This window comes from Pseudophryne corroboree, assembly GCF_028390025.1.
Source record: "Pseudophryne corroboree isolate aPseCor3 chromosome 3 unlocalized genomic scaffold, aPseCor3.hap2 SUPER_3_unloc_70, whole genome shotgun sequence".
Taxonomy (NCBI): domain Eukaryota; kingdom Metazoa; phylum Chordata; class Amphibia; order Anura; family Myobatrachidae; genus Pseudophryne; species Pseudophryne corroboree.
In genome coordinates, this window is record NW_026967564.1 from 534439 (window position 1) to 554558 (window position 20120).

Sequence of the window (20120 nt, forward strand, 5' to 3'; positions counted from 1 at the left end):
AAGGAGGCAGAAGCTGCTTCTGGTACATGGACCCTGGTCATGTAGGGCTGGGAGAGTCAGTAAGATTGTGTAATAGGGGCCTACAGTAAGTCAGTAAGGAGGCAGAAGCTGCTTCTGGTACATGGACCCTGGTCATGTAGGGCTGGTAGAGTCAGTAAGATTGTGTAATAGGGGCCTACAGTAAGTCAGTAAGGAGGCAGAAGCTGCTTCTGGGCTTCTGGTACGTGGACCCTGGTCATGTAGGGCTGGGAGAGTCAGTAAGATTCTGTAATAGGATGCCTACAGTAATACAGTAAGGAGGCAGAAGCTGCTTCTGGTACATGGACCCTGGTCATGTAGGGCTGGGAGGGTCAGTAAGATTATGTAATAGGGGAATACAGTATGTCAGTAAGGAGGCAGAAGCTGCTTCTGGTACATGGACCCTGGTCATGTAGGGCTGGGAGAGTCAGTAAGATTGTGTAATAGGGGCCTACAGTAAGTCAGTAAGGAGGCAGAAGCTGCTTCTGGTACATGGATCCTGGTCATGTAGGGCTGGGAGAGTCAGTAAGATTGTGTAATAGGGGCCTACAGTAAGTCAGTAAGGAGGCAGAAGCTGCTTCTGGTACATGGACCCTGGTCATGTAGGGCTGGGAGAGTCAGATTATGTAATAGGTGCCTACAGTAAGTCAGTAAGGAGGCAGAAGCTGCTTCTGGTACATGGACCCTGGTCATGTAGGGTTGGGAGAGTCAGTAAGATTATGTAATAGTCACCATCTTATAGGCAGCCGGTGAAAGGAACAGAGAATGGGTGTTATGTGGTAAGTCTGGTTGGTAGGTAAAGCTGAGCTGTAGCCCTGCTCTTTGTTGGTGAGCTTCTACCATAAGGACCTGTTTCACCAGGACTGAGTCACAGCCAACTGGCATCACCCACACCTGGAGCTCAGCTAGACAACCATTTAGGATTGGTACTGGGTACTCAGTACCCGGAGCAAAGAACAGGTCATCTGCATAGCAGTGGTAGATGAGGGCATGACATCTGGTTATTTCAGAAACAAAAGATGACTATTTGCGCTATAATACTAAATGGTGCATATATGAATGAAGACGCCTGTATAATAAATAACCATCTGGTTTTATTCAAGACAAAATATTTTTTTTTTTTACAACAAACTACTTTCACTATGTAAAATTCCCGTACACATGTCAGCTAACATTTTTCCTATTTTCAACAACCATTAAAAATCACCTGGCATGTGTTACCATGATAACTATTTCCAGAAATAGATCTTTCATAATATGTCCCGTAAGAAGTTTTAGAAGAAAATACGCTTAAATGTGCTGTCCCAAATTGTGGTTGCTGCTCATATGCTATGTGCACACAGCCTAGCACCCCATAAAGCAGGCATATCCAAACTGCGGCCCTCCAGCTGTTGTGAAACTACATATCCCAGCATGCCCAGACACAGTTTTGCTGTCAGAGAATGCTAAAGCTGTGTCAGGGCATGCTGGGATGTGTAGTTTCTCAACAGCTGGAGGGCCGCAGTTTGGACATGCCTGCCATAAAGCATATATTGCTGTACGTGGTGTGAAGATTATTTCACCCACCGGTAGCATGTATATTGCAAAAAGCATAGGAGATATGATAAGAACCTTGAAGAACAACGCATGGCAATGATAAGTATACTCCAGAAGATTAAAATGGTTCCTCACCTGAGTGATGTCTATTGTGTGCAACAAGAGATGATTTATTTCTCAGAGTATGGAAATGGCTTCTCACCTGTGTGACTTCTGTGATGTGTAAGTAAATCACATCTTGTTAGACAACATTTCCCACACTCAGAGCAAGAAAATGGATTCTTACCTGTGTGACTTCTGAGATGTATAACAAGACTTGATTTGAGTGCAAAACATTTCCCACACTCAGAGCAAGAAAATGGCCTCTCACCTGTGTGACTTCTCTCATGATTAATAAGATGTGATTTCTGTGCAAAACATTTCCCACACTCCGAGCAAGAAAATGGCTTCTCACCTGTGTGACTTCTTTGATGTCTAACAAGATTGGATATGAGTGCAAAACATTTCCCACACTCAGAACATGGAAATAGATTCTCACCTGTGTGAGTTTGCTGATGTCTAAAAAGAACTGATTTCCGTGTAAAACATTTCCCACACTCAGAGCAAGAAAATGGCCTCTCACCTGTGTGACTTCTCTCATGATTAATAAGATGTGATTTCTGTGCAAAACATTTCCCACACTCCGAGCAAGAAAATGGCTTCTCACCTGTGTGACTTCTTTGATGTCTAACAAGATTGGATATGAGTGCAAAACATTTCCCACACTCAGAACATGGAAATAGATTCTCACCTGTGTGAGTTTGCTGATGTCTAAAAAGAACTGATTTCCGTGTAAAACATTTCCCACACTCAGAGCAAGAAAATGGCTTCTCACCTGTGTGACTTCTCTGATGTCTAACAAGATCTGATTTGAGTGCAAAACATTTCCCACACTCAGAGCAAGAAAATGGCCTCTCACCTGTGTGACTTCTCTCATGATTAATAAGATGTGATTTCTGTGCAAAACATTTCCCACACTCCGAGCAAGAAAATGGCTTCTCACCTGTGTGACTTCTTTGATGTCTAACAAGATTGGATATGAGTGCAAAACATTTCCCACACTCAGAACATGGAAATAGATTCTCACCTGTGTGAGTTTGCTGATGTCTAAAAAGAACTGATTTCCGTGTAAAACATTTCCCACACTCAGAGCAAAAAAATGGCTTCTCACCTGTGTGACTTCTCTGATGTCTAACTAGATCTAATTTGAGTGCAAAACATTTCCCACACTCAGAGCAAGAAAATGGCTTCTCACCTGTGTGACTTCTCTCATGATTAATAAGATGTGATTTCCGTACAAAACATTTCCCACACTCAGAGCAAGAAAATGGCCTCTCGCCTGTGTGACTTTTCTGATGTATAACAAGATGTGATTTCCGTGCAAAACATTTCCCACACTCAGAGCAAGAAAATGGCCTCTCGCCTGTGTGACTTTTCTGATGTATAACAAGATGTGATTTCCATGCAAAACATTTCCCACACTCAGAGCAAGAAAATGGCCTCTCACCTGTGTGACTTCTCTTATGATTAATAAGATGTGATTTCCGTACAAAACATTTCCCACACTCAGAGCAAAAAAATGGCCTCTCGCCTGTGTGACTTTTCTGATGTATAACAAGCTGTGATTTGTATGTAAAACATTTCCCACACTCAGAACATAGAAATGGCCTCTCACCTGCCTTACCTGTCTGTGGGTTAATAGGATTTGTGTTCTGTGTAAAACATTTGGCATCTATAGAACACGGAAACACTGTATCTACTGTCAGAGCTGTAACAGATGCACCAATATCAGAGTGATCAGGAGAACATTCCCCAGGATCATAGGGATCAGCTGATAGAGCTGGATGTATAATTGGGGTAATGGGGTTAGCTCCTGGAGAATCCTGTCTACTGTCATTATCTTTTATGTCACAATCCGGGGATAACATTAGATGTCCTTCTGAGATATTCTTGCTTGTGTGTCCATCTGCTGGAAATAAAATACATTATGGAAATGTGAAATTTTCTGTAACAATATTAATCTTGTAAACAATAGGAGAAGACGACTTTCTGGGACACTTAATTGTAAATGTGTGTGTATAATAAAACATAACTTTTAATGAAGGCTTTATAATATTGTGTCTCAGACTATCATTGTGTCCACCCTCCTGAGAACACTCACAATAACAAATGTAATATTATAAGACTTAGATATATCTCTCTCTTGTACTGGTAACTAACCATGAAGTATAAATGGAGACGTAGTCACTCGGCAAGTCCTATGTCAGCACCAATGTAAAACAATGGATGGGGAACATATCGTATGAATTGGAGATTCTAGATGAACAATAACATCAGTCATATGAGCTGATGGATCAGAGAAATGTCTCCTAACGTTACTCCTGGAAGCATTGGTAAGGTAGCATTCCTTTATGTGTGTGCTCATATACTGGTAAGCCTGTACATGTGTTACTCACCCTTATATAAGGTATATTGCTATAGCAGAGTAGGTGTGGAACAAGGAATTTTACATGCAATACACCATATAATACACTGCAATCATCATCATCATCATCTGCCAGGTTATAATACCCTGTTACACCCCTATCATCAGTGTCTTACCTCTATTCTCTCAATAGTAATAAGGATGATGGTGTGCACAGTAAGTATGATACAGAGAATTACATATCAGAATCTATACAGCTGCCGCCATACTTCTGCTTCTCATACGTGTGCTACTGGCAGCAGTGAACATCTGAGTGAGAGTGCAGGGAAGACAGCAGAGTCTGATGAGAAAGAGATTGGATCTGCCTTTGCAGGGCTGTACCACACCTGTCACCCCTGTTAGTATATAAAATAATAAATAAGAGGGGCGTGGCCTGAGTCCATCCAGACGTGCTTTCTGGAGCTCTCCTCACTAAGTGGCTTCTTATCTACCCTACCTGATAGCTCTCAGCCGCCGCTGGGACCAAGACCCAATCTATTAATTCCACCACTCCTGCTGCCCTAAAGCTGCTCGCTCTGCATACTCCAGTCACTGTTCACTGCCACAGCCTAGCAACGCCGCTGAAGCCATTGGCTGAATTCTGGGGCTAAGTGTGCCTAGTCTTTCCTGCACGCTCCGGCCACCTGACTTGGAGGCGCTTTTGGCTCAGGCGGGAGCACTTACTCTCCTGCTAACACAGGTGCGCAGCTCCCGTTACTACTGAGGACAGAAGGGTCTGCCCACAGTCACCGGAGCCCTGCGGTGATATTGTGAGGTGACTGCCATTTTGGATCCTGGTACCCGGCCATCGCATGCTTTGCCTTCTGCCTTCAATAATGTGTAAAATTGATATAAACTGCTAAATAAGTGTCCTGGCGGCTGGACCGGGGTCACTACACTAAATTGAAGCATTTGCCTGGAGGTGACACTACCTTCTATTTATATGGTACCACTATCATCTACTTCCTCTCAGTCTACATGCAGAGCCCAGTATCAAGTATCATCTGAGTACAGCTCATTACACTCTGATTACAACCTCACAGTATATTATTTTGTGGATTTATCCACTGAATATATTTTGCCATTTGTGTCTCTCTGTGCTGAGTACTTCACGTCTGTGATCACGCTGACCTCTAGTGGAATTTATCGGTCATTACTGTGTTATTTGTGTTGCATTACATCATGTTTAAGCTTTGAGGTCCAGTATCAGTGAGATTGGCACTCGTACAGACTAAGATGAAAGAGATTGTTGCTTCTCACAAAGATCTGATCTCAGCACATGACACCCTTCAGGAAGACATGGTCTCTATTCGTGATAAAGTCATTGATTTAGAAGACTGCTCTCGGAGAAATAATATCAGAATAATGGGCGTTCCAGATTCTGTTACAAATGCGGAGCTTTATGATTATGCCACGGTCCTCTTGTCAGAAACTTTCGCCGAAGGCTTCTGCTGCGGACCTTCTTATTGATAAGATCCATAGGCTCCCAAAGTCCAAACAGGCCCCTATCCAAGCTCCGAGGGACACTCTGCTCAGGGTCCACTTTCTTCATATTAAAGAACGTATCCTACAGGCTGCTTTGTCTTCCTCATCCACAGCTGAGTGCCTGGATAATATGCAGCTATTTCCGGATATTTCTCCTGTGACGCTGGCCAAAAGGCGTCTATTCCACCCAAGGGAATTTACGTTATGGTAAGAACTTACCGTTGATATCGGTATTCTTCCTAAGTCCACAGGATCCACAAAATAACAATGGGATATGATGAAGCGACAGCCTCCCAGCTTGCAACGGGTCCCGTCCATATATCCCCGCCTCCTTGCTCAGGCAAATCAGTTGTATTCCAAAGCTCAAGGCAGGAGCATCATAGAGAGCCTTAATCAGGCGATAAGAACACACATGCACACCCTTCCGTACAAGAAGGAAGAGGCCAGTGAGTAAAAGGATCCTCAAATCAGGTGAGTCAGGGTGGGATCCCTATGGATCCTGTGGACTTACCATAACGTATATTTCTCTGGCAGGGTCCACAGTTATCCACAGGATAACAATGGGATTTCCCAAAGCAATTTAGTGAAGGGGACGCTCCAGACTGGAAAGGAGAATCCTTCGCCCGAATGCAGCATCCTGAGGCAAAGGTATCAAAGGCATAATGTCTAATGAATGTGTTAATGGAAGACCGTGTGGCTGCCTTACATATGTGTTCCGCTGAAACACCACGTTGTGCTGCCCACGACGGACCTACCTTACGAGTAGAGTGAGCAGAGACACTAGCTGGATTAGGGAGATCAGCTTGAGAATATGCTTCTGAAATCGTCATTCTAAGCCACCTCGCTAGTGTTTGCTTGTCAGCAGGCCATCCTCTCTTGTGAAATCCGTAGAAAACAAAGAGAGAATCTGTCTTTCTGATGGCACTGGTACGATCCACGTTGATCCTTAAAGCCCTGACTACGTCCAAAGATGCATCTCCCACAGAAAGACCTGGCCCTTGAAAAGTTGGTACAACAATTTCTTCCTTAAGGCGGAATTTAGTCACCACCTTAGCAAGATATCCAGATTTAGCTCTGAGAACCGTTCTATCTGGATGAAATATCAGAAAAGGAGAGCGACATAACAATGCCCCTAAATCTGAATCTCTTCTAGCTGAGGCAATAGCAAGTAGAAAGAGAACTTTAGCTGTCAACCATTTAAGATCCAGTTTATTAAGTGGTTCAAATGAGGCAACTTGAAGGGCTTTCAGGACTAGACTTAAGTCCCAAAGCACTGTAGGAGGAACAAAAAAAGATTGAATGTGCAGCATTCCCTGGAAAAAAGTACGCACATCCTGTAAATTGGCAATTTTCTTTTGGAACCATACAGTCAATGCCAACACTTGCACTCTCAAGGAAGCCACCTTCAAACCTGTATCCATTACAGCCTGAAGGAATGCTAAGACCCTGGAAACTCTGAAAGCCTTAGGGTCCATTTTCAATTCACTGCACCAATGAATATAGGTTTTCCATATTCGGTGATAAATGCAAGCTGAGGAAGGTTTCCTTGCTCTGAGCATAGTCTGAATTACCTGTTGTGAGAATCCTCTTGACTTCAGGATAGATGTTTCAAGAGCCACGCCATCAAAGACAGTCGATCCAGATGTCTGTGATAACAAGGACCCTGCATCAGTAGATCTGGATGTTGAGGGAACAGAAGTTGAACACCCATCGACATACTCAGCAGATCTGTGTATCAATGTCTTCTGGGCCAAGCCGGAGCTATTAGTATCACGGCACTTTTCCCTTGCTTTATCTTTCTCACCACCATGGGTAATAAGGTGATTGAAGAAAACACATAAACCAGATGAAAGTCCCATGGGACCGACAGGGCATCCACAAAGATCGCTCTGGGATCCTTTGTTCTTGCCCCATAAGCAAAAACTTTGTTGTTCAGATGGGATGCAATGAGATCTATCTCTGGAAACCCCCACTTGTCTACTAGCGTCTGGAAGACCTCCGGGTGTAGAGACCATTCATTTTCCTGAATGGCGTGTCGACTGAGAAAGTCCGCTTCCCAGTTTAGGACTCCCAGAACGAACACTGTGGACAAGGCTGGATGATGAAGTTCTGCCCACTTTAGTATGTGACTTACCTCCTCCATCGCTTTCCGGCTTCGAGTTCCTCCCTGATGGTTGAGGTACGCTACTGCCGTTGCATTGCCTGAGCGGATCTGGACTGGTTTTCTCCGAAAAATGTCCTTTGCCTGAATCAGTGCCATATATATGGCCCAAAGTTCCAATATGTTTATTGGCAGGCAACTTTCTTCCCTGGTCCATTGCCCCTGAAAACACATTTCTGACACTGCTCCCCAGCCCTGAAGACTGGAATCTATCATCAGAATTTCCCAATCTGATATCCAAAGGGGTCTACCCTTGTCCAGATGGGATGTCTGTAGCCACCGGGCTAATGACCTTCTTACTTCTATTGTAAGAGACAGGGTCTGTGTTTTTATCGTCTGATGCAACCCATGCCATTTGGCAAGAATCAGAAGCTGCAGAGGCCTTGAGTGGAATTGTGAATACTCCACCATGTCGAACGTTGATACCATCAAACCCATCACCCGCATTGCTGCGTGAATGGATACCATTTCACTGTGTAACAAGTCCTGAATCCTTGAGTGAACCTTGGATATCTTGTTCAGATTTAAACTTACTCTCTGAAGACCTGAATCCAGTACCAGCTCCAAGTGAGTCATCTGTTGTGACGGAACCAGAAACTATTTTTCCCAATTTATGAGCCACTCATGGTTCTGCAGACATGTTATTGTCTGTCGCAGATTACATAAGAGCAACTCCTGCATCTGTGTCAGGATTAAAAGATCAACGAGGTATGGAAAATGTATTTTCTCATACGTCCTAGAGGATGCTGGGGTCATCATAGAACCATGGGGTATAGACGGGATCCGCAGGAGACATGGGAACTTTAAGACTTTGAAAGGGTGTGAACTGGCTCCTCCCTCTATGCCCCTCCTCCAGACTCGTTTTATAATTGTGCCCAGTGAGACTGGACGCACTGCAGGGAGCTCTACAGAGTTTCTCTGACAAGACTTATGTTAGGTTTTTTATGTTCAGGGAGGCTGCTGGCAACAGACTCCCTGCTTCGTGGGACTTAGGGGAGAGGAGTATCACCCACTTCCAGTGAGCTCAAGGGCTCTGCTTCTGGCTACAGGACACCATTAGCTCCTGTGGGTGCTGATCGCTGGGTATGCCTAGATGCTCACACCCGCAGCCCGCCGTCACCCCCTTACAGAGCCAGAAGTCAGAAGACAGGTGAGTAGATGAAGAAAAGAAGACTTCAGTGACGGCATTTATCTGAGGTACTGCAGCGTGCGGACGCTGCGCGCCAAGCTCCCACATACATGCAGCACTACAGGGTGCAGGGTGCGCAGACACTGATATCGACACGGACACTGATTCCAGTGTCGACTATAGCGATTCCAGATTAGATCCAAATTTGGCATAAAGCATTCAGTACATGATTGTGGCTGTTAAAGGGGTATTACATATCACCGAAGACCCGACTGTCCCTGATAAAAGGGTCTGTATGTATAAGGAAAGGAAACCTGATGTAACGTTTCCTTCCTCTCATGAACTGAACACGCTATTTGAAAACCTCTGTGAAGCTCCTGACAAAAAGTTTGAGATTCCAAAAAGAATTACGGTAGCTTATCCGTTTCCCTCGGCGGATAGGGAAAAGTGGGAGTCACCCCCCACCATGGACAAGGCCCTGTCACATTTGTCTAAAAAGGTGGCTCTTCCGTCACCTGCCACGGCGGCCCTTAAGGATCCTGCGGTTCGTAAACAAGAAACTACGTTAAAGTCCATTTATGCGACCACAGGAACGCTACTCAGACCTGTCATTGCGTCTGCGTGGGTAAGTAGTGCTATCGAAAAGTGGGCAGACAACTTGTCTTCTGAAATAGATACCCTAGATAGGGATAGCATCCTCTTGACGCTGGGTTATATCAAGGACTCTGCAGCATACCTTAAGGAAGCTGCGAGAGATATTGGTCTTTTGGGATCTAAGGCCAATGCCACGGCAGTCTCAGCTAGACGAGCGTTGTGGATACACCAATGGAATGCTGATGCCGATTCCAAGAAAAGTATGGAATCTCTACCATATAAAGGTAAGGCTTTATTTGGTGACGGCCTTGATGATTTACCGCGGGTAAGTCATCCTTTTTACCTTATGTTCCTCCACAACAAAAGAAAAAGCATCACTATCAGATGCAGTCCTTTCGGCCCAATAAATACAGGAAGGGCCGAGGTTCTTCCTTCCTTGCTACTAGAGGAAGGGGAAGAGGTAAATGATCACCAGCCTTGTCAGGCTCCCACAAGCAGAAGTCCTCCCAGGCTTCTGCCAATTCAACCGCATGACGTTAAGGCTCATATACGGGAGTCCGCACCGGTGGGGGCACGTCTAAAACTCTTCAGTCAGTTTTGGGTTCGTTCAGACCTAGACCCATGGGTTTTACAAATAGTATCCCAAGGGTAGAAGCTGGAGTTTCAAGACGTTCCCCCTCGCCGTTTTTTCAAATCGGCCTTACCAGCTTCTCTTCCGGACAGGGAGGTAGTTTGCGACGCAATACAAAAGTTGTGTCAAAATCAAGTTATCGTCAGGGTTCCCCAGTCACAACAGGGAGAAGGCTTTTATTCCAGCCTGTTTGTGGTCCCGAAGCCGGACGGTTTGGTCAGACCAATCCTAAACCTGAAATCCCTAAATTTCTACCTAAAAGAAATTCAAATTGAAGATGGCGTCTCTCCGAGCAGTGATCTCCAGTCTGGAGGAAGGGGATTTTATGGTGTCGGTGGACATAAAACATGCCTACTTACATGTTCCCATTTATCCTCCGCATCAGGCTTACCTGAGGTTTGCAATACAGGATTGTCATTACCAATTTCAAACATTGCCGTTTGGTCTGTCCACGGCTCCGAGGATTTTCACCAAAGTGATGGCGGAGATGATGGTTCTCCTTCGCAAGCAAGGAGTCACGATTACCCCATACTTAGACGATCTCCTGATAAAGGCGAGATCCAGGGACCAGTTGGTGCAAAACGTTGCACTCTCCCTGACAGTTCTTCAGCAGCATAGTTGGCTCCTAAATTTGCCAAAATCACAGTTGATTCCGATGACGCGGTTGTCGTTTTTGGGAATATTGGACACAGAACTACAGAGAGTCTTTCTTCCAGTGGACAAGGCTCTGGAACTTCAGAGTCTGGTCAAACAAATTCTGAAACCAGCAAGAATGTCAATCCATTAATGCATTCGGTTGCTGGGGAAGATGGTTGCGGCCTACGAGGCCATTCAGTTTGGCAGGTTTCATGCAGAGTGTTCCAGTGGGACCTGTTGGACAAGTGGTGTCCAGGTCCCACCTACACCGGAGGATAATCCTGTCTTCCAAGACCAGGATATCACTCCTGTGGTTGCTGCACAGCTCTCACCTCCTAGAGGGGCGCAGGTTTGGGATACAGGACTGGATCCTAGTGACCACGGATGCAAGCCAACGAGGCTGGGGGGCAGTCACAATGGGAGAAAACTTCCAAGGAAGATGGTCAAGTCAGGAAACTTGTTTCCACATAAATGTTCTGGAGTTAAGGGCCTGTTACAACAGGGGCCGTGCGTGTATCAGGACTTACCGTGGCTTCGTTTGACGGCATGGCGGTTGAGCACAAAATCCTAGCCCGTAAGGGTATTCCCAGTGAAGTCATTCCCACACTTATTCAGGCCAGAAAAGGTAACGTCTAAACATTACCACCGTATTTGGAGAAAATATGTTTCTTGGTGTGAATCCAAGGGGGCTCCTACGGAAGAGTTTCGACTAGGACGTTTTCCCAATTTTCTACAAGCAGGTGTGGATGCGGGCCTAAAATTGGGCTCAATTAAGCTACAGATTTCGGCCTTATCGGTTTTATTTCAGAAACAATTGGCCTCCCTTCCAGAAGTTCAGACTTTCGTAAAAGGAATGTTGCACATCCAACCTCCATTTGTGCCTCCAGTGGCACCATGGAATCTTAATGTGGTGTTGCAGTTCCTTCAATCACATTGATTTGAACCATTACGGAAGGTGGAGTTGAAATTCCTCACTTGGAAAGTGGTCATCCTGTTAACCTTGGCATCCACAAGGCGGGTGACTGAGTTAGCGGCCTTGTCTCACAAGAGCCCTTATTTGATCTTTCATGAAGATAGAGCAGAGTTGAAAACTTGTCAACATTTTCTGCCGAAAGTGGTTTCATCTTTCCACATGAACCAACCGATTGTGGTGCCAGTGGCTACTGACTCTTTGGTTGAATCAAAGTCTCTGGATGTGGTCAGAGCTTTGAAAATTTATGTCGCCAGAACTGCTCAGATTAGGAAAACAGAGGCTCTGTTTGTCCTGTATGCTCCCAACAAGATTGGGTGTCCTGCTTCCAAGCAGACTATTGCATGCTGGATCTATAATACGATTCAGCAGGCTCATTCCACGGCTGGATTGCCGTTACCAGAATCGGTGAAAGCCCATTCTACTAGAAAGATGGGCTCGTCCTGGGCGGCTGCCCGGGGGGTCTCGGCATTGCAACTTTGCCGAGCAGCTACTTGGTCTGAGTCAAACACATTTGCAAAGTTCTACAAGTTTGACACCTTGGCCGATGAAGACATTCAGTTGTTCAATCGGTGCTGCAGAGTCATCCGCACTCTCCCGCCCGTTCTAGAGCTTTGGTATAACCCCATGTTTCTATGATGACCCCAGCATCCTCTAGGACGTATGAGAAATAGACGTTATGTTAAGAACTTACCGTTGATAACGTAATTTCTCTTATGTCCACAGGTATCCACAGGATAACATTGGGATATGCTGGAGCGACAGCGGAAATGGCACCAAACAGTCACAAGCTTTCTGGCCTCCCAGGATGCATCGGGGCTTCACCATATAATCCCGCCCACTCACTCAGTCAAATCAGTTCTTTCCACAGCGATTAGGCAGGAGCATCAGGTAGAAACCTATTTAGGCGATAAGAACACACATGCACACCCTTCCATACAAGAGGGAAGAGGTTTAATGATTGTCAAGATCCTCAAATCAGGTGCGTCAGGGTGGGATCCCTGTGGATACCTGTGGATATAAGAGAAATTACGTTATCAACGGTAAGTTCTTACCATAATGTCTATTTCTCTGGCTGGGTCCACAGGTTATCCACAGGATAACATTGGGATTCCCAAAGCCAGTTTTAGTGGTGGGGACGCTCCTGATTACACAGGAGGACCTTTCGCCCGAAGTCTGCGTCATGAGAGGCAAAAGTATCCAAGGCATAATGTTTGATGAATGTGTTTATGGAAGACCATGTGGCTGCCTTACAAATCTGTTCTGCTGAAGCACCCTGTTGTGCTGCCCATGAAGGACCTACCTTACGTGTAGAGTGAGCAGAGACATTAGCCGGAGTAGGGAGATCTGCATGAGAATAAGCTTCTGATATTACCATTCGGAGCCATCTTGCGAGCGTCTGTTTACTAGCAGGCCATCCTCTTCTATGAAATCCGTAGAGGATGAAGAGAGAATCTGTTTTTCTGATGGCACTAGTACGATCTATGTAGATTCTTAAAGCTCGGACTACATCCAGCGACGCTTCTCCCGCAGAAAGTCCCGATACCTGAAAAGCTGGGACTACAATCTCTTCATTAAGGTGAAACTTTGACACCACCTTTGGAAGATAACCAGATCTAGTTCTGAGAACTGCTCTGTCTGGAAATTTTTTTAGGAAAGGAGACTTACATGATAATGCTCCTAAATCTGACTCTCTTCTGGCTGACGCCATTGCCAGTAGAAAAAGTACTTTAGCCGTTAACCATTTAAGATCCGCTCTCTTAAGTGGTTCAAACGGAAGTCCCTGAAGGAATTTAAGAACTAGATTCAAATCCCAGGGAGCTGCAGGAGGAACAAATGGAGGTTGAATATGTACCACTCCCTGAAAGAAAGTATGTACATCCTGTAAATCAGCAATCTTTTGCTGAAACCATACAGTTAACGCTGATACTTGAACTCTCAAGGAAGCTACTTTCAAACCTTTATCCAATCCTGCTTGAAGGAAATCCAAAATCCTGGATACTTTAAAAGATCTCGTATTCAAACTTTTTTTCAGTACACCAATGAATATAGGCTTGCCAATTTCTATGATACACACGAGCTGAAGAAGGCTTTCTTGCTCGGAGCATAGTTTGGATTACTTGTTTTGAAAATCCTATAGCTTTTAGGATAGAGGTTTCAACAGCCACGCCGTCAAAGACAGACGATCCAGATGACTGTGACAACAAGGACCCTGCATTAGCAGATCTGGACGTTGAGGGAGCAGTATTGGTGCTTCCACGGACATTCTCAGTAGATCTGTGTACCAATTACTTCTTAGCCAAGCTGGAGCTATCAGAATTATTACTCCTTGTGCTTGCTTTATTTTCCTCACTACTCTGGGTAACTGAGATATTGGAGGGAACAGATATGCCAGATTAAATTTCCATTCTACTGACAGTGCGTCTACAAGGACCGCTCCGGGATCCTTGGTTCTTGATCCGTACTTCAGAACTTTGTTGTTTAGACGAGACGCCATGAGGTCTATCTCTGGTAGACCCCATCTGTTCGCTATTGTCTGAAACACTTCTGGGTGTAATGCCCATTCGGTTTCCTGAATGGTGTGTCGACTGAGAAAATCCGCTTCCCAGTTCAGTACACCTGGGACAAACAGTGCTGACAATGCTGGGAGATTGAGTTCTGCTCATCTTAGAATGGGAGTTACTTCCTCCATCAATCTTTTGCTGTGAGTTCCTCCTTGATGATTGAGGTACGCTACTGCTGTCGCATTGTCTGAGCGAATCTGGACCGGTCTTCCTTGCAGACTGTCCTTTGCCTGAACTAGAGCCATATAAATGGCCCTTATTTCCAACAGATTTATTGCCAGGCGACTTTCCCTTATGGTCCATTTTCCCTGGAACCAAAGGCTTCCGAGTACCACATCCCAGCCTTGCAGACTGGCATCTGTTGTCAGGACTTGCCACTCTTTTATCCAAAAGGGTCTCCCCTTGTTTAAATGGTCTGACTGTAGCCACCACGCTAGAGACCTTTTTACATTTACTGGAAACGTTATCATCTGCTTTCTTATCGTCTGATGATTTCCATTCCATTTGGTCAGAATAAGGTGCTGCAATGGTCTGGAGTGGAATTGCGCATATTCCACCATGTCGAAGGTTGATACCATCAGACCCAACAGTCGCATTGATGCATGGACTGACATTGTCTGGGTGTGCAACGCTTCCTGAGTCATGACCTGCACCTTGACCATCTTTTTTTCTGGTAAGAAAACTCTCTGTAGGTCTGAATCCAATATGGCCCCCAAATGAACCATCCGCTGTAATGGATTCAGAGACGACTTTTCCCAATGTATGAGCCACCCGTGTCTCTGTAGACAAACTATTGTCTGTTGAAGATGGCTCAAAAGAAATCTTGCGAATGTGCTAAGATTAACAGGTCGTCGAGGTATGGGAATATTCTTATCCCCTGTTTGTGCAGACAAGCTGCCATAACCACCATGATCTTGGTAAACACCCTGGGTGCTGTTGCTAGCCTGAAGGGCAGAGCTTGGAACTGAAAATGTTCCTGGAGGATGGCAAACCTGAGGTAACACTGATGAGACAGTGCTATAGGCACATGTAGGTAAGCATCCCGTACACCCAGAGATACCATGTAATCTCCCGGTTCCATGGCCAACATTATGGAGCGCAACGTCTCCATGTGGAACTTCGGGATCCAAATGTATTTGTTTAACATTTTTAGATTGAGAATTGGTCGATATGACCCATTTGGCTTCAAGATAAGAAATAGATTGGAGTAAAACCCCTGTCCCCTTTGTGATGGAGGTACTGGGACAATCACACCAGACTGCAGTAATTTTTGGACTGCTGCTTGCAAGGCATTGGCCTTCGACTCTATACGAGACGGGCTGGTGCAAAAAAATCTTTGAGGAGGCTGCCTCCTGAATGGGAACCCATACCCCTGAGATACCACCTTCTGCACCCTAGCAACTGTTGTTGACTGTTGCCATATGTGTGCAAAAATGAAGGAGTCGGCCCCCAACCCTGGCATCCTCCAGGCGGAGGCCTGTCTCTTCAGGCTGATGGTTTCTGTTCAGGCTTGGAAGCTGGCTTTTTGCTAGCCCACTGCTTCCTACCCCTGGTTTTGAACTGGGGTTGCTTAGACTCCTCTTTAGCTTTCGCTTTACTTTGCCAACGAAATGAGCAAAACTTTAAACCCTTGGACTTAGGGTTATAAATAGCCGGAAATCTGACCTTCTTTGATTCAGCCTCTGATTCTAGGATATCAGAAAATGGTTTCCCAAACAATATATTACCAACGAAAGGCAATGCTTCCAATTCTTTCTTGGATTCCGCATCTGCTTTCCAGGTACGTAGCCAAACTGCTCTGGGAGCAGCTACTGTCAAGGCTGAAGCTTTAGAAGCAACTGTACCCATATCAATTGCTGCTTGTTCTAAGTATTGGGCAGATTGTCTCAAACGGCTTAAAAGGTACTCTTGCTCCGAAGTAGGAGAAGAGATGTCATTTCTAGTTCCTCTATCCATTCGCCCATTGCCTTTGCTACCCAGGCTGAAGCCATCGCAGCTCTTACCACTGCTCCTACTAGAGAAAATAAATTTTTCAAAAAACTATCTACCCTTCTGTCAGTGACATCATTTAGCGAGGTAGATGACAGTGGTAAAGCAGATTTATGCACAATCGCAGAACATGTGCATCTACTTTTGGAGGAACTTCTCTTTACGAACAATCCGCAGCTGGAAATGGATAATAAGAATTCCATCTTTTCGGAATCTTATATTTCTTACTGGGCATCGCCCAAGACTCATCCATCATTTCTGTCAGTTCGTTTGACGCTGGGAATTCAGTTTTCACTGATTTTGTTCGTTTAAACACAGGTGCTTTAGATTTTAACACTGTTTTAGCTGGCTCTTCCAAAGAGAGAACAGCCTTCATAGCATTAATAAGTTCAGCTACATCCTCTGAACTAAAACTCTGCGACTGATCATCATACGGAGTATTTGAATATACTGTATCATCATCTGTTGTATCATCTTATGTAGTCTGCCACATAGACACATCTGTCTTACCTGTCCCTTGTTTGCTTGTAGAGGCTACTGGAACCAAGCCGTAGGAAGGGAGCTGCATGTATGGGTTCATAGTGTAACCTAACCCTTGAGGTGGTGCTACCGGAGCTAACCTGTCCGCTATTGAAGATAGTGTCTTTGCGACCATATTCCATGGTGGCTCTGTTGGTGGTTGAACTAACTCCTGTTTTTTACTTCGCTGAAAAGCGAAACAGTTTGCACACAAACCCTCATAAGTCACCAATTGATCCACATCAATTAACCCTGTCTTATAAGATAAGCATGTTAGGGATGTAGGAGTGCTTGATAAATTCTCCTTATCACTTTTGCCGCTCACAGACATGGTAATAATCTGTTAATGACTACACAATTTGTGACTGAAAATCACCTGTATATGAGTATATAGAAGTGAAATCAATCTGACCACAGTGCACCTGATTTGAGGGTCAGAACAGGACTGACATTACACAGAAAAGTCAGCACACATACTAGCAGTCAGTCACATGTTAAAGCATTAGACATTGCCATATGAGAATACAACCTCCATAATAACTTATACATAAGTAGGAAAATTGTACTTCTGTTTAACTGGTTCTTTTTCAACATAGCATGCAGAAAACACAGTAATATACAGGTCTCATATGCAATAGGTACTAAAACTTAACAATGCATACTAAGAAGTAGAGAGAATTTTTAGTACTGTATACCCTGCCTCCAGAGAGCGGGATACAGGGAGACTCACCACACTTCCATATCCAAGCAAAGACGCTCGTAAGACGCTGAGTGGATTCAGACGCTACTGGTGTACACTACCGCTCTTATATAACTGATAACGGACACAGTCGCTCCTGCGGACACGGACACTCAGCGACTTCCACGTGTATGCAGACGCTAAGGCCTGCGACTAGGTCTAAGCGGGATCTCTAGTGTACACAACCGCAGCGTCTAAGCTGCGACAGAGTACCCTCGTGGTAGCGTCTGAGCCGGAAGTGAGGTCATTCAGTTCATGAAACGAGAGGCACACGGAAACTGGCCATGAACTCGGAGGAGGGGCGGCCAGGAGAGCGTCTGAATCTCCCCGTTGACTTAAACTCTAAGGATCGCGGCCTCTACCTAGTCCTGGCGCCTATGATCCCTAGAGCATAGCGCTGTCGCACCAGAGAGTGTTCGGCGCATCAACACACTGTTTGTAGTCTCCACCAAATCAGTGTAGCTGTGTCCTGACCCCTCTAGTAAGAGGAAGTCCATAGACTCACCGTCTCCCCATGCTCCGGCCACAGCCTGGTTACGTCTGCTGGTCCTGCTAGAACATCAGACACAGACGCCCGTCGAGACAGCACTGTACCGCGAAGGTAAGCGTTGTTACGACCCGGTGGGGAGTTGTTGGAGCGACTCTTTCTAGCATGCGTTTAAGACGCTATTAACAAAAGTCGCTCAAAAAAACATAGTAAGACTATAAAAATGAAATATAAAAGCTTGAGGCTATTCTCACAGCAGCTCTGTGACCATGCGGCTTCCTGCCGCACCAAGCAAAAAACTGATCTGACTGAGTCAGTGGGCGGGACTATATGGTGAAGGCCCCGATGCATCCTGGGAGGCCAGAAAGATTGTGACCGTGTTGGTGCCATTTCCGCTGTCCCTCAACCATATCCCAATGTTATCCTGTGGACCCAGCCTGAGAAAGTCACAGTTTGTACAATGCAGAGGTTATTATTGACAATAATACTGCACTGGACTAGCTTATATTGCTAAATAGTTAATAGATATAACAGTACACAGTAAGAACTGGATGTATATCACAGGGTAATTTTACTATAAAACCCTGACTAAATGCACTCTTTCTTAACTATCATGGTCTAAATAGGCAGGTACAATACTTAAGTGTCATGTAAAGTCACAGCGCTGACAACCAGGCGGCTTTACATAGGAGGATTTGCCCAAGCAGTCCCAGGAATAGTGAGCTGAGGGATAATGGCGCCGCAGACACTGCCAGGGAGTGAGGAAAAGACAGATATGCAGCTCCAGGGCGGGAACACTTGCTGGAAATGGCGCCCTGTGGATGGGGGAGGGCCTTCAGGTCTAAGCCTTATCCCCTCTGCTGGCAAAACCATCGGGTACTGTGGGCGATGTAAAAACCGGTTTAGAGAGAAAACCTGATCTGCGCCCATGCCCTGGTGATCTAGTGGGATCGCCTGTACTGCCAAAGTGTCCACCGCCAGCGTGCGCGGCCCGCCTCCCACTGACCACGACGGATCGCGATAAAGACAGGGTCCCGCAAGCGGGATCCACTTACCACCTCCCAAAGCGCAGCCATGCGATCCTGGAGAGCCCCAGCCGTGTGTGTCTAACATGAAGAAAACCGGAGCCTCCGCTGTAGGCACCCGGCAACCAGGGCTCAGGAGTGTACAGCGCCACTGGGGAGAGCTGGAGCTGAAGCAGTGAATGTTACAAGACATTTACCACCGCTGCTGCCCTTGAAGTCTTCACTTTTTACTTCATAAAAAGCTTTCCTCAGGGCTGCTTGGAGCAGCCCCTCTGTTAAGTGCCTGCTTACTGTAGCACCAACTACAAAACTGAGCTCCTGTGCAGGGAGGTGCGGTGATATAGGAGGCGGCGCTGTGCATACTTGGAACAGTCAAAGCTTTGAGCCTGTTGGTGCCTCGGATCAAGAGCCTACTCTACACCCCATTGTCCAATCCTTGTGGAGCCCAGTGTACCCCGCAGCTGAAATCCTGTTTTCTCATACATCCTAGAGGATGCTGGGGTCCACTTCATGACCATGGGGTTTATACCAAAGCTCCAGTATGGGCGGGAGAGTGCGGATGACCCTGCAGCACCGATTGACCGAACTTGAGGTCTTCATCGGCCAAGGTGTCAAACTTGTAGAATTTAGCAAATGTGTTTGACCCTGACCAAGTAGCTGCTCGACAAAGTTGCAATGCCGAGACCCCCCGGGCAGCTGCCCAGGAAGAGCCCACCTTCCTAGTAGAATGGGCCTTCACTGACTTCGGTAACGGCAATCCAGCCGTAGAATGAGCTTGCTGAATCGTACCTCTGATCCAGCGTGCAATAGTCTGCTTGGAAGCAGGACACCCAATTTTGTTGGGAGCATACAGGACAAAGACTCTGTTTTCCGTATTCTAGCTGTTCTAGCGACATAAATCTTCAAAGCCCTAACCACATCTAGATACTTTGACTCAGTGAATGTGTCAGAAATTACTGGCACCACAATAGGTTGGTTTATGTGGAAAGATGAAACCACCTTTGGAAGAAAATGTTGACGAGTTCTCAACTCTGCCCTATCTTCATGGAAGATCAGGTAAGGGCTCTTGTGAGATAAGGCCCCCAATTCAGACACCCGCCGTGCGGATGCCAATGCCAAAAGCATCACCACTTT

The 20120-nt window shown here is 45.7% G+C and overlaps 1 protein-coding gene across 2 annotated transcripts in view; it reads right to left on the reverse strand.

Annotated features, from left to right (window-relative positions):
* Positions 1–1115: 1115 nt before the first annotated feature.
* The window catches only part of LOC134984664 (zinc finger protein 665-like), a 30388-nt gene continuing 11383 nt past the window's right edge, over positions 1116–20120 (reverse strand). The window contains exon 7 of one of the 2 annotated variants that reach the window (XM_063950192.1): positions 1116–3559. In XM_063950192.1, the coding sequence (XP_063806262.1) occupies positions 1725–3559 (1835 nt within the window). In that variant the 3' untranslated portion in view covers positions 1116–1724. Of the gene's footprint in view, positions 3563–20120 lie in introns of both variants that reach the window. The other variant, XM_063950191.1, reaches the window with a different exon arrangement.